Source organism: Pinus tabuliformis, chromosome 8 (assembly GCF_031772625.1).
Source record: "Pinus tabuliformis cultivar Carrire ecotype Pingquan chromosome 8, CPIR1, whole genome shotgun sequence".
Lineage (NCBI taxonomy): Eukaryota > Viridiplantae > Streptophyta > Pinopsida > Pinales > Pinaceae > Pinus > Pinus tabuliformis.
In genome coordinates this window covers 964,736,335-964,752,375 of record NC_142294.1, presented here as the reverse complement: position 1 = coordinate 964,752,375, position 16,041 = coordinate 964,736,335, and the positions used below count along the sequence as shown (strand labels likewise).

The window sequence follows — 16,041 nt, the reverse complement described above, 5'->3', positions numbered from 1 at the left end:
TTAAAAATACTAATTATTTAATCTCTCTAACTAGGTGGAATTTCCCCAAACCATTTCTGGGTCTTGGAGATCTCATGTGCTTTAGCCTCTCCGCCAATTTTCATGGTTAGAGCACATCCCTATCACAAATCAACAAGAATAACAATTATAAGTGATCTCTTTCCTACCAAGACTAGTCCCATCAGTGAAAGTCCGTAAAGAGCAGGGGGTTTTAGCTGTGGTGACAGTGGGCCACTACCCCATTGTTGCTAATAGGTCTAGTTTATACCTTGTGGGATTTTCATCTCCAAGGTCTGCTAGATTTTGCGGCAACATTGACCACTTGACTTCCACATGTGAGAAATTTGCTCACTTTAAAAAGAGCAACTCATTTGACTAACGGTTTGTGTAATAAGCTTTAGAATTTTACATAGATTGACTTCAACACATGGTATTGAGCTCATAGTTTTACTTAGCACATGGTATGAGCTCATGGTATTGTATATGCAGTATTGGAGCCCTCTTTTCCTATACAAGGAGGACACCTTCATTTTTACTTGTTGGAAAATAAAATATAGAAGCTTTCCTACTTTTTGTCCAAATTATTTTTCCTACTTTTTGTCCAAATTATTTTTCTTTTTATTTTACCGATGTTCCATATTCCTTAATAGAAATCAATATGGCTGTTACATTTGAAGTGGTCAATGCTATTGCAAGGAGGGAAAAGGCCAAAAAGATATGAATTGTTCTATGCTTTTGCTTTTCCAAGTATTCTTTAGATGTATATGAGAATGTATTTTGGAGGAATGTCTTTAAGATTTTGTCCTATTACTTTGTGATTACCAAAGAAAGTTTTGCTTGACCTTGGTTGTCTTATTTTAATTAGATTTAACCTCCTTTGGATCTGCTATCCTTTTGATTTTGAGGTTTGATGCTTTTCTCCCAAGCAAGTTAGATTCCTTCACAATTTAGTCTGAAGATAACTTGTTCTTCTCAAGTAAGGAATCCTAAATTGTTGAATATTAATTTAACTTGGGTTACAAAAGAAAAAATCAATTTAGAGTTTAAAATTCTAGTCTTGAGAAAGATTGATTTCAATTAAAGTTCTTAGGGTTTCATACTTCATGTTTTAGTTATACATATGTATTGGCACTTACGTTTTCCTCAACATCTAACTCACATGCCAAGCAAGGACCGGGTAAACTAACAATCCACGAACTAAATTTATTTGAGTGCAAAACATAATCTGACAAGTCTTTGGTCATTTCACTGTTGGAATTCATTTATGTCATGGGAAATATTTAAAATAAAATCTGATTTTTTGAGAAAATATTTTCTTTATAAAGGCACTAGTCAGTTTTCCTTACTGTTCTAAATCATGATATCGCACCTGATATCATCTGATGGTGATTTCTCATATAAATGGTATCACACCTGATATCATCCAAGGATGATTTCTCATATATATATATATATATATATAGGGACTTTATAAAGTTTGTGTGGCTTAAGAAAGTGGTTTTTTCTAAAAGTGACTTAGGTCATCTCAATGAGAGATTAAGTCACAACTGTTGATCTTGAGATGGCAAGCCACAAGATTTAATCTTGGCCATTGAGATCAAGGATTAGCAGTTTTAGTAATAAATGAGTTTATAAAAGGAGAAGGGGGAGTGAAGAGGAAGAATTATTTTTTTTATGAGATTTGGAGAAGAGGAGGAGAGCCAAGGGAGAAATTTTGCAGAGAAGTGCAAAGTACAGCAGGGACAGCAGTGAGGCCGCATGAATTCCATCGCAGAGAACAGGCACAAAATTCGAGGCAAGAGCAGCGTAATTTTTGAGGTAATTGGGCCACATTTAATGCAGAGACAAGGCACGAAATATGAAGCTGTTCAACAGTGGCTGAGCACTATTTTTTAGGTTGTTAGAGCTCTATTTTCAAGGCAGTTTGAGGCTTGAAATTCAAAGCAACCTGTGGGCACAAATTTCTAGGAGCAATCTGTTGATTTTATGAGTGTGAAAGGCACAAAAATCAAGAAAATCATAAAGGCGGAAAGATTTTCTTATATTCACAATTACTTGTGATATTCTTTTATCCTTATTAGCTTTCTTTATGTTCTTCTTTATCTTCTCTTCATTAAGCAATCATCAAATCAAAAGCGTGAAGATCAATGACACCAGAAGCAGGCACTCAGCCAGGGCTAAAACCCCTATGAAGGGGAAAACCCAGTCAAACTCTTCCACTAGTAGATTCAAATCAAATTGAGACAACCCAAGACCTTAGACCAGACCAAAAGACTTTCCTCACTCCACCAAGTCAGCCTTCCAAGATGATTAACCAAACTTCAGTAGTTTCTTCCAGTTGAAGAATCTAGGGCATCTAGGTTATAATGAGATTCTTCTCACGATGATAACTATTTGTGAAACACTTTTTTTTATTAACACAATCTTCTCTTATTATTAATAGTGTGTGATCTCTTTTTTCATCAAACAGTTACCAAAAACAAAAGAGACAAGAACACAACATGTTCGCTCTCAGCCAAGGCAAAACCTCTCTCTCCTAGAGAGGAAAACCCTTCTGCAAATTCCTCTTATTGAAGCTTCAATTGACAAATGCCAAACCCTAGACCCTTGACCAGTAGATCCTCCCAGCACAAGACATAGTCTCTCTTCCTTTTGTCTTTCAATCAATGCCTTCTTCTACTTTGCACCTTGATCTCTTCCTCCGCACTTCTTCCAGTGACTTGTAGAAACCCTAGGTCTCCTTAGAGACCTCTTCTTTGGAGTCTTCCTTTCCTTCTCTACTTCGCTTGGCAATCTTCCCTTTCCTTGACACTTAGGCTAGAGAATGAGACCTTCCTTGAGAGATATTTCCGAGTTGAGAGGCTGATCCTCTTTACCCTACTGCAGGTCTGATTTCTTCGCACATGTGGCTGATATAGACTTGTACTTGGCCCTTTTTCTTGCTTCTTTCCTTCGCTTTAGGTGAGACTTACTTTGCTTGAGATGGAGGCCTATTTGGAGCCTCTTTTTCACCCAAAACACCTCTTCTTATGTTGCTGCACTTAGGGTTCTGTTATGACAGCAGAATGACCCTTCTTCCTTCGCACGTGTGGCAGAGATTAGCCCCAAAACAGCCCTCCCAAACTCGGTTTCTCTTCCTTCTTCTTCACTGCCCTAGAATCACTTCAATGCTCCTTTTTCGCACTTCTTTTTCAACCTTTCTTCTTCGCTGATTTCAGAGATGATTGATGGTCTAGTTGTGAGGTCAAATGGCCCTATATATAGGAGTTTGTCCCTCCTATTGGGCCGACTTGAGCTAGTGAGGTCGACTTGACTTTAAGTGCACCAAAAATTCATTTCTTTGAGCCAACTTGAAGAGGAGACTTGTCTTTGCTTTGGAGGATCACTTTTGACATATATCTTTGACATAATTACATAGGTTACATAGTGTAACATGCCCACATGGGTCTTCAATAATTACATTGACTCTTTGACTTTCCTAGAAGCACTTAAACATGTGCTTGACCTATCAAATGGGCAAGAAACCCATTTTTATAAATGACAAAAATAATAATTCTTTTCTTTTACAATTACAAAGATCAAAATTACATTTATGAAGACCGAACCTAGTTACACTTCCAGTCAAACAGCTTCAACACAGAATTTGGGCCCCCCAGCTCCTAGAATTTTGGCCCTACTGCAGATCTGAAAATTCAGCCCCCCAGTAGCAACCCATAAACTCGCACATGTGGCAAAAGAGAGAGAAATTCGGCTTCGTCTTTGCTTGACAAGTGTCTCCTTCTTCGTTAGGGTTTTCTCCTTCTCCTTAGGTATTTTGCTCTTTTTTTTCAGCCACTGCAGATCATACTTGCTTGTCTTGTTCTCCAAATGAGGTTATGTTGTTGCCTTTATAAAGTGGATTTTGGCTCCCAATTAGGCCGACTTGTCTTCTTTGAGGCCAACTTGTTGGAGGAGGCTTAAATGACTCATTTTTCATCAAAATAATTTATTTTTCTTGATAGACAAAGCCCAAGAAGGGTCTATTACATGATGATAGACAAGGATTTGACAAAAACCCTAGAATCCTACAATGGAGGCTTTGACCTAGAAATAAAATAACAAAGCATGAAATGATGAAACCCATGCTAATAAATAATTTTTCTTTCATAATAAAATTTATTTTTATTTTTTTGACAAATATATTACAACTTAATTCAAATATAATTATGAAGACCGACACTAGTTACATTGTAATGTCCCCAATTTCGATATCTCCATTTGAGGATGTCAACGGAGATTTTGTGGGTGGTCCTAAGCATAGCACAATTTTGAAATCCAGGAATTCGAGGCAATTTAGATATGGAAGACATGAAGGACTTAGGAGAATAGGAGAAATTTCAGCCTTGGTGGAATGTGGGGACCACAAAAAGGAGGCAATTTGACCCTTGGAGATAATTCGCACTTGTGGAGGAAGAGAGAGAAAGAAAAGGGGTGTGAGTTGGTGGAAAATGGGGTCCACCAAGAGAAAGAGGGCCAGGTTCTATAAATAACGCAAGCATGCCTCCATTTGGTATCTTTTGACAATCTAACTTTTGAACACAAGTTTTCCAGTGCTATTTAGCCAAGTAAACCAGTGTTGCTTAGCACATGGACTTCCCAAGTGAGAATTCCACCTCTACCTTTGGTGAACTTCGAGTGTCACCCTAGGAGAGTATTTCAGAACTTAGTGGGGAGAGATTTGCTAGAATTCGTGGGACACATCAGCTCTTCCTTCAGCTAGTTCGAACTTCCAGGAGGACGCAAGGACAGAAATCGAACCACTGAGTTGAGGACTCGAGATTCAAGGGGAATTCTGCTCAGCGAATTTAGGAGAAATTTCATTGAGGGTGGACCAGCATTTGTGGAGACTTTCGCGGCTGGAAGTGGCTGCTCCTGAGAGAGCCAAACTCACCATTTTAGGGTCTACGCAGAAGTATTACTAGGCAGAATTTGTGGAGTTGGATTCATCTTATTTGTGTTGCATTTTGGAAGGAATTTCACTCACATCTCCAGGAGGAAATTTGAGGGAAATCCTACAACTAATTGAGAAGGAATTGGTGACACATCCAGCAGTTTGAATTTTAGGGGACACAAAAACTGTCAAGGAGGGCGTAGCACCAAATTTGGGTAATTTAGCGAGGTCGGAATTAGCCCAAATCATTTATGGGTTTTGTTGGACTAGCCTCAAGGAGTTTACTCCTAATTTTGCATAATTTTTGGAGGAATTTTGGTGCCCCAAAACAACAGGAATATTTCGCAACGAGTTAGGAGGAGTGAGCTTAAATTTTGCGTCTCGGGTGGTCAGTAGAATTTGCCAAAACACTCTCTGGGTTTTAATTGGGTTTTATGTAGGGAGACTCCAGCGAAAATCGCAGAAATTTATGGGCACTTTTGAGGGGCCAAAGACAAATTTGTTTTTCGTTGTAGCAATAGTTTACACTAAGCAAGGCGCAATTTCTTCTAGGAGCTTTTCCGACACTTGGAGCCATTGATTTGTCACCTTGGTTTGGCCTTGCTTGCTGTAGCAAGCCCAGGTTTCTCTTATCACAATTATTGTACTCATAATTTATTATATTAATACAATGGCTCAGAGTTTTTGCCCACATTTCAGTGTTTATTTGTGTATGGTTGTGCATGCTTGAAATTTATAGTTGTAGCTAGTTCTTTGCTTCTATTATCTATTGTATTTTTCCATTTGGAACATTACAGTGGTATCAGAGCATGATCTTGGCCAGCTGTGGGGAGGGGCTAGCAAGATCATGGAGGAGTTGATGAGGCAGAGCCAACAATTGGTGAGGCAGAACCAACAAATTCTAGAGGGGATGCAACGAATGATACATAACCAACACAAAAGCCAAGCACATACACGCACATCCCCAGAGTACAACACCTACACGTATGGCCAGTCTAATCGTCCTACGGCTACCATACCTCATTCCTTGGATGAACAAGAGAATGAGAAGTATATTTCAGTGGTCGGATCATCATGTAGAGGTGGGAAGTTAGAGGATGAGACTAGGAGGCATTTCTGCTGGTGGAGACCGGGCTTTAGATGTCAGAAGCTCGAGGAGGAGGTTGAGCAGAAGGACACACAGGATGGTGAGGGGCACATCAATATACCCAGTGTAGCACAGGAGTCACCATTGTTGGAGACCTCTTCGATAGAACCAATTGACACCTTGACGAAGAAACTGGAGCATACACCCATAGAGCCATCTGATGATATGGTGTCCATCATTGATGAGGTGTCATCCATTGTTGAGGTATCCATTGATGAGGTGTCCAGGACCGTGTCCGAATTTTCAGGTGATGGCAGCCCATAGAGATTAGGGAGGTATCGGGAGACACATCCATTAGTGAGGTGTTGATAGGCACAAAGGCACCCAGAGTCGTGACATAGTTATCAGACGACAGCTACCTACCGCAACATGGAGAGCACCTTGAGGAGCGTGAGCTAGAAGAGGATGTTATGCTCGATGCGCTACTTGTGGAGGGACAACTCGAGACTTCAGTTGTGCCCATGATAGAGGAGGATGGGAAATCATCTATTGGACCTACCATCGACAGGGAGCAAATAGATACGCAGGAAGCTAGCAGAGTTGCAGTACTTCTAGTCAGTAGCTCTCTTCAGGCTTATATTGAGGGGGCTTGTAGTATTGTTAGGTTATCGCTACACGTTGGAGGGAAAGTGGCTAAGTTACCTAGACAGATCGTATATGTTGACCAGGATAGTGATACGAGGCAACATGAGTTCCACAGGGCGCAACGCTCGCAGGGTGGAGTTGTTACTTATATTAGTGTTATTGCATTCGATCCCTCTCATGGGATTGGGTGGCAAGAGGTATTGAGTTGGTACTTGATAGGGCTGACTAGGTTTTTGGATACATCCATGGTCAGGAGCATAGTTCAGCAAGGGTCGTGGTTTGCCAGAAAGGCTAGAGGGCTGGATCATCCTTAGGAACCAGGTGGGACTCCCCACCACTCCATGGATTGGGTCAGTCATGGTATTAGCATGATGGTGGAACCAGTGATTAGACTCACCCCCATTTTCAGTATCCCACCAGAGTTTTGGACAGCACCCACGACAGGTCGAGCTGACAGAGGAGCGGGCAGACTCCATGAGTTATCTTGGGATGTTGGCTGTGTGTGGGGGCATAGGATGATCAGCATACCTTGGTAGGAGGTTGCCAAAGGAGGTGGCATCGGCAGGCCACCAGATAGTTCCTTGTATGGAGAGGAGGATTTCCCATGGATATATGGGGCACAGGGGTCACCAAGGAGCAACACCTTAGGGACACCCCCACAGGTACATAGGGAGATTCGCATGTTAGATCTCTCAGGGAGGATCAAGAGGGGAGGTCCACTTATCCGAGGTTATGGAGATCAAAGAGTGGATACGGTGATACTTACTATCTCTATTTTAGATCATGGCATTCGGGGATGTCTAGGGACATGCAGTGGTGTGCAACAATATGCAAAGGGGCACGAAGGTGCACAGTGGTGTGTATTGGTGTGTAGGGTCGCACCGGGGTGTAGGAGGAGCAGTTCACATCGCAATGCATTTCCTTATAGTGTGACAGACGCATCGATACAAGAGGGATACCAGCTGATCTGAGGCGATGCGACAACATGTAGCAGGGTCCAACGGTGCACAGAGATGTGCAACGGGGTGCAGTTGTATGCCAAGGGGCATGAGGATACATGGTTATATGCAGCAGCGTGTGGGGTTGCACTACAAACTGGGAGAGTGCTGCTAGCAAGGAGACTACTTGACGAGGGCGTTAGGCATGCCATTGAGGGCGACATACCTAAGTTTGGAGAGTGGTTCGGTCACGGGGCCAGTTAGGAGTGTCCACATAGGTTCTCGACCACACCCATCGGAGCCCAGGCATCTCTCACTCACTGGCCTTGCAGGCAGTTGAGGAGCCTTGTTGTGTCTGATCGAGACCTACATTGTGGGTAACGACACTTGAGAGACTTGCTGAGACGACTCTATGAGATCAATGCATCAGGGGCACGACAGGGATTCCCTAGTGGAGGAGTAGGGTCGGTACGCAAGTTGGCAACCACAAGCTAGGAGATGAGATGGTCTTTTGCAAGGGTGGTATACCGGTTATCTCTGACCCCACACTTGGGGAGATGATCATGGGGGAGACATGTGCCTCTACTTCAGTAGGGCTTGTTGGGATCCTGCATGAGTAGGGGATACCGTGTATAGTTAAGGCATTTTTCTGATGGGTATCCGGGCTTCAAACACTGTATTGGCACATTACCGAGGGTGTGGATGGCAAACTTAGTGGTGATGATTGGCTGGAGCAGGACAGATCTGCATACACTGAGACGGTCGCAGGCATCAAACATTTGTCTATTAGCAGCATTCAGGGATTAGTTGTATGGCACATGGGGTTCCCAATGGACATCGATACTACACAGTGGCAAGAGGCAAGAATTGGAAGCGATGGGCTTTCAATTTGGCTTTGGGTTCCAGGGATCCATTGGGGCAGTAGACCACCTTTCTCCGGAGGGATCACAGAGATGACAGTGACAGGACAACATCTCCCTTGGGAGGTCAGGTTGGGGATAGTCAGGATTATCACTCTGGGCCGAGGAGGACTTTCCCTACTATTGTTTCGACCAGAGACTAGACGAGGATTGGTAGATGATGGCTTTGATGGGATGCCCTGGCAAGATTGTCTTCAGCACTATAGAGTTGTCCTTTATTGGGGTTATGATAGAGGATTACGGGAGTGGATGGATCTGCAGGAGCACAAGGGGGTTGCAGTCATGCCCAGACTAGTGCAACACCTACACGTTGACCTCACTTCGAGATTAGTATGGGGCCATGGAGCTACAGGGCAAAGCAGTTGGGTCACAGACTTAGGAGAGAGGGTTCCCACCAGGGAAGGACATCCAAGAATTTTGTTTGGTCTCAGTTTGGCAGCAGACATGATTCCTCTCAGGGTGTAAAGTCCCAAATGCAGAAAATTTGGAACAGACAGTGACATACAAAAGCAAATGTGATTCATACACAGAGAAATTAAACAAACAACAAATGCTCAATACACAACAGAAATGTGAACCAGCTAAGCCATTTTATTAATGGAGTGGAGCAAGTACAATAGTGCGGAAAATGCACCTGGGAAGAACTACTCCTCTAATGCTTTGCGTTGTCTCCTAGTAACTTACTGACTACAATTGTTAGCTAGAAAGGAGCTGGAAGAAACCTCGCCTTCGGAGCTCAGAAAGTGATGAAACTTCAGCCACAAACTCCTTGGCCAAAACCCAGAAATGGTTTGGCCCGATTTTGACCTCCCAAAATCGACCGCCAAAGGCATTGTGCAATCCCCAGCAATTATGCACTGTCTGCTGCAAAGATACGGTTGAAAACCCCACTTTCGGCGCTCAGAAAATCCTGAAACTTCATATTTGGGATCCTTGTTAGAAACCCAGAAAAACCCAGAAATGGTTTGGCCAGATTTTGACCTCCCAAATTCAACCTCTTCTATTGCCCACGCCTTCCAAACAACTCCAGAAATATGGCCTGCAAGGAATGACCACAAAAGTCCTCCTCCAAGCTTTGAAATGGAATCAAACACCACTCCAAATATCTCCTCTAACCTCCACGGCAAAGCTTAGCCTCAAGGACTGATACTCTACCCACCAAATGAGCTCCCACACACTGCCTCTGCGCTAGCCCAGGTAGTGCGAAAGTTACACTGCCAAGCCAAAAGCTCAATCAGCTCCCAAACTCTCCTATATGTTGACAATCCTCCCTAGCCTCCTCTGCGGAAAATCTCCACTGCTAAGCACCACCAATGAGCTCAGCCTCCTCTCCACTACGTCCCCCAGTAATACGCACAACCTGGAAGGGAATGCTACTGCTAAGAATCACAATGTGATCCTCCTCTTGAAGAAATGAAGAAAACCTTCCTAGGGTGGCACTCGAAGTCCCCCGAAGAAAGGGTGATCTCTTCGCCTGAAGAACTCGTGCTAAATAGCCAGTGACTTGGCTAAGCAGCTCGAGCAACCAAAGAGAAATTGATATACTCCAATAAGACGAATGAAATGAGGAGAGCTACCTTCCTTATATAGATTTCATGGAGCAATTTTCCCTCCAATTTTACCTCCATCGTGGGCAATCACTTAACCACCTATATGCAAAACTTAACCACCTTAATGCAAACCGAACTAGGAAGTGCATCTTTCCCTAGTATGGGTGGCCCCCATGTGTAATTTAACCACAACAATATAACTTCTCCTAAGTCTAATCTCCTAATAAAAATCGAATGGGCCCCATCACCTCCAAAATCGGCCCCAAAATATAGAAATTAATCATGTTCCAAAATAATTTAGGAAGGGACATTACACAAGGACTTCCCGCAATGGGATAACACTTCACATGGGTGGTCTTATGACCAGTGGGATGTGCTTGGCCCCCACAGATACTACGCCATCAGGTTCCAGGAGGGCAGCATACGGTATGAGTACTATGGGCAATTGACGATAGTCAAAGTGTCGCAGTGTCGACATGGTGGTATCCTTTTGAGATTAGCATGGGACCCTGGTATTACAAGGTTTGGCAGTTCAACCACCTTTAGGGACGAGTTGGTCTCTACAGGGGGAGGTCATGTGGATCTTCCATTGGGGTTCAATTCTATGGAGAGTATTTGGTCCCCTAGAGATTCATTAATGACAAAATGGCACATTTGGGACCTTGGTGTTGTGTGCAGTGATAGTTGGAACTTGGGTCAGCAGGGAGAGAGAGCTTGTTCGAGCATTGCTTGAGGACAAGCAATTTTTGGCAGGGAGGACTGTAATGTCCCCAATTTTGATTTTTCCATTTGAGGAGGTCAACGAAGATTTTGTGGGTGGTGCTAAGCATAGCATAATTTTGAAATTCAGGAATTGGAGGCAATTTTGATATGGGAGGCATGAAGGACTTAGGAGAATAGGAGAAATTTCAGCCTTGGTGGAATGTGGGGACCACCAAAAGGAGGCAATTTGACCCTTGGAGATAATTCGCACTTGTGGAGGAAGAGAGAAAGAAAAGGGGTGTGAGTTAGTGGAAAATGGGATCCACCAAGAGAAAGAAGGCCAACTTCTATAAATAAGGCAAGGAGGCCTCCATTTGGTATCTTTTGACAATCTAATTTTATAACACAAGTTTTCTTGAGTTGTTAGCCAAGTAAACCAGTGTTGTTTAGCACAAGGAATTCCCAAGCGAGAATTCCACCTCTACATTCGGTGAACTCCGAGTGTCACCCTAGGAGAGTATTTCAGAACTTATTGGGGAGAGATTTGAATTTGTGGGACACATCAGCTCTTGCTTCAGCTAGTTCGAACTTCCAAGAGGACACAGGGACAAAAATCGGCCCACTGAGTTGAGGGAGTTTCAAGGAGAATTAGGGCCAGTGAATTTAGGAGAAATTTCATCGAGGGTGGACAAGCATTTGTGGAGAATTTCGGGGCTGGAAGTTGATGCTCCTGAGAGAGCCAAACTCACAATTTTAGGGCTTGTGCAGAATTATTACTGGGTAGAATTTGTGGGGTTGGATTCATCTTATTTGTGTTGGGTTTTGGAAGGAATTTCACTCACATCTCCCAGAGGAAATTTGCAGGGCAATCCTACAACTAATCGAGAGAAATTGGTGACATATCTAGCAGTTTAAATTTTGGAGTACGCAGAAACTGTCAAGTAGGGTGTAGCACCAAATTTGGGTAATTTCGGGAGGTCGGAATTAGCCCAAATCATTTATGGGTTTTGCTGGACTAGCCTCAAGGAGTCTGCTCCTAATTTTGCATAATTTTTGGAGGAGTTTTGGTGCCCCAAAACAGCAGGATTATTTAGCAGCGAGTTAGGAGTGAGCTTAAATTTTGGGTCCTAGGTGGTCGGTAGAATTTGCCAAAACCCTTTCTGGATGTTTTTGGATTTTATGTGGGGAGACTCCAGCAAAAATTGCAGAAATTTCTGGGCACTTTTGAGGGGTCAAATACAAGATTGTTTTCCGCTGTAGCAGTAGTTTACGCCAGGCAGGGCACAGTTTCTTCTGGGAGCTTTTCCAGCGCTTGGAGCCATTGATTTGTCACCTTGGTTTGGCCTTGCTTGTTGTAGCAAGCCCAGGTTTCTCTTATCACAATTATTGTATTCATTTTTTATTATATTAATACAATGGCTCAAAGTTTTTACCCACATTTCAATGTTTATTTGTGTATGGCTGTGTTTGCTAGAAATTTATAGTTGTTGCTAGTTCTTTGCTTCTATTATCTATTGTTTTTTTCCATTTGGAACATTACATACATTCTTCAACAGCCAGTTCAAGAATTCAAGGAACACCTAAAGCACTTTCTCCAAGGAAATTTTGGGCACAAATTTCAAGGGAGATAAGTGGATTTAATTGCTGTTATTTTATGCTGTAAAATTGTCTGATAAGAGATAAATTTTCTCTCTCTCACACACTGGTTTTCCCTTCGGGGTTTTTCCAAAGTCATTGGACCAAAAATCAATATGTTAAATTTGTGTGATTGCTGCATTTATGTTTCATGTTTTAGCAAATATTCATGTTTAAAAACAGCAGCAAAAATATATGTTGGGTTGAGCATTAAACTGATGTGATTCCTAAAACTGAAACCATTGGGGCTACTACCCTATGCAGTCCAATGTTCAAACTATCATACTACAATGTATGATCCATTGTAAATAGATTGTTCCTCGAGTCATTGTCTATGTCAAGTTTGGCACCTACCCTTTTGCAACTTCACAGCATAGTCAAACTTGTCTCCTCTCTACACAAGATTTGTATATTTAGTGATTGAACTACACAACCAGAGAGATAGGCATCTATACCCTTTGCTCTTCAAATGAGATTGACTTTGTGGATCTTCGACGATAAATATGGTGCAACCATGAAATACTTACAGGCTTCTCCAATTCTTAAATCCATCTATCAAGCATCTCCTCCCTTCACAAGGAGTGATCAATAAGGCAATCAAAGAATATACATACCAACAGTTTATTCTGGTCACTTGGATCTCTCTCCCTGGCCTCTTGACCTTAAGTTGGCCATCTACTTTGAGATTTTCTTGGCAGTTGACAGGCAACCTCATTATCTGCCCTAACGACCTCATGCATCATTGATTACACAACCACAGGATTCCACTCAACTAGTTAAGAGTCTACTTTAATTAGTTATATGTTGAGTATGGTCACCACATACTATGGAGGAATAGGGTATGTAAATGGTGCCATCTATTGGAGGTCAAAATAGAGGACCACTTCATGTTCAAGTATCACAAATATTATGAGATTTTGAGGAAAATATCATTATTTATAATGACATTTGGGAGGGTCCATTGCCACCTTTCTTCCCTGTTCAGACCAAAGATGTTTAACTCCCTTTATCCAAGAGGTGGTTCCTCATAAATGGAAAACCTTATGAGACTTATCCACACTCAATTCCGCCAAGTTGATCACTTCTTTCCTCTAGCCTATCTCACTAACTGGAGGCAACAAGCACCCTACAGAAACTTCAATCATAGATACCAAGAGCAATAGATTGGTATGATAGCATACACTCTCTCATTCAATTGGGAAAAGACCCACTTACACAAGCCTGCAGCAATGTACCCACCTCAATTGGCATCAACATGAGACCGTCTCTCATTCAAATCATGTAGCCAGGTACCCATTACTAGATTTCTCTCTTCGGCCTTATATGGTAGGAAAGAATATTTTGATTTCACCTAAACTGCCCATTGGGTTATCCAACCTGGCCCACTTAGTCCCAGATATTCTCTAGAGGACATTATTAAAACTTCTATTGGAACAAGCATGGTGACTAATGATGATGGACATGTACTTCCACCTCTACTACTTCTAGTGCAGAATAATGGCTGTCTTATTTTCTCCTCCTTTTGCATAATGGAGTATTTACCTTTAGTTCATGTTAGGATTTACCCTCTCGGTTTACCTCCTTTTTACTCCCTACTTTTGTTTCTAATTTATATTTCCTTAAACAAGTAGGAGTTGCATTTGGCACTCCTGCATCACTATTATGACATGTTTAAACTTTATACTTTCTAGTCCTATTGACTGACTTGTGTCACTAATGAATATTAATAAAATTATCTTATCTTATCTAGGTAGGAGTCACTTATAGTATCTCTAATACTGTTATTAGTTGTTTATGTACTCTGGTCCCATATACTTGTTTGGTTCATTTGTGGGCATTAACCTATTAACTTCTTTTCCTTATTTCTATCAGTTTGTATATCCATCTGCAATGCCACACATTTATCTTCATCAAAAAAGACATAAAAAACAGCCTTGGTCTAGGGAATTTCAGAACATTAAAATAACAGGAAGAATAATTGACTTAATTCCATCAGATGACAAATATCCTGCTTCTTTCCCAGGCTTAACTAGATGATTATTGTAAGATCCTAAGCCTTGGGACGATGTTTATAGTGGGGGTGTGATGGACTTCATGAAACAAGATTCAAAGCTAGGCTTTAGAAACCGTGCTTGCAGATTAAGATCACAAACACATATTTGAAAGACAAAAGGAAAACTCAAAAGACTAACTTGTTTTAAGAGTGAAGCTGGAAGATATCGTATAAAGTGCCCATCTGGATGTTTTTCAGAACGCTCTTCATCATCATATCCTTCACCAGAGTAACATAGTAAAGTAATTTCGTTGGTAGTTGGGATCACCCCTTCTTGCATGTATCTTTTTCCCAGCATAGCATTGATCACTGTCGATTTACCAGAATTAAATTCACCCTGTTGCACAAATTCAAGACCCTCGATGTCAGCATGTTATCTTCTGTTTAATTCACAAACTCACTCCACAACATAGAAAATCAGCATCACCAGAAAGATGGGAACTAATTAATTATCAATGATGCAGGAACCATTTGATTCCAGAAAGCACAAATCTTCATTGATTAAAAGGATGCTCACAAAAAGGTTGCTTGAAGGCAATGAGAAACAAATGCCCAGTGGCATAAGACATCATTCTGTTTGTGTAAAGCTAAACATAATAACTTTCTTCATCGCCTATTGCTTGTGTAACATCCAACTCATAAATTACAATTTTTTCAAAAAAAACGCATCTCTAACCCAAAAGCAGATGTCATTGCTGGTTTCTGAGAAGCAACAACTGTAGCTTACATAATATTTGGAAGAAGACCCAAAAACACAAAAACCCAATTCTTGCATTGTCGATACACATTGAAAATAAGATAAATTTATTAATGTCCAACAAATGACCACAAAAGTAGGTCAATAAGACTAAAAAATACATCCATTGTGAATAGGACTTTAAAGAGACTAAATTCTCCATGTCCCATTATTAATAATCTTTCAGCATTTGCCCAGAAAAGCTAGACAACTGAACAAGTTATTGACACCTTGTATGAGTATAAGTCATTTAATAAACTCATAAAGTAATATATAAATAGAATAATAATAATTATAATAACCTTATAATTATTATAATTATTATAATAATTATTAATTATGATCTAAAGCTGCCTCAGTAGTCAAAATGTACAACACATCATGGAGTTAGTCATCTTATCGATTATACAATATATATGATTATATTCATTATATTTCTGTACCAATTGCATATAAGCAACTTTATGCATGTTGCATTTGTATCAAAGCCCTTGGCTAAGCCAAATTCGTGGAGCCCTGAGGGAATAGCAAAGATAGTTAGTAAGGCATAAATAAATACTGTATGGACAAATTCTAGCAATACCAGGATGAAATCATGCAATACCAGGATGAAGTCATGCAAAACCAGGAGGAAATCAATCAAAACCCAGATGAAGACTATCAGAAATTGAAACAATTAAATAACACCTTACTACATTCATGGTATATTTAATTTCAATTTGCAACATACACCAACTATCCAATATAAGTCAACCACCTTGACATCTAGAATATCATTGGACCATGCCAGTCATTTTGCAGAGATGACAAGAAGAAGAAGAATGATGAGTATTATAGCACCAACT

At 41.1% G+C, this 16,041-nt stretch overlaps 1 protein-coding gene across 1 annotated transcript in view; it reads right to left on the bottom strand.

The window, feature by feature from the left end:
- LOC149238675 (putative transmembrane GTPase FZO-like, chloroplastic) overlaps positions 1-16,041 on the bottom strand; it is a 207,271-nt gene that overhangs the window by 70,440 nt on the left and 120,790 nt on the right. Inside the window, exon 4 of the mRNA XM_089369638.1 lies at positions 14,600-14,797. Coding sequence (XP_089225764.1) covers positions 14,600-14,797 — 198 coding nt within the window. The remainder of the gene's footprint in view (positions 1-14,599; positions 14,798-16,041) is intronic.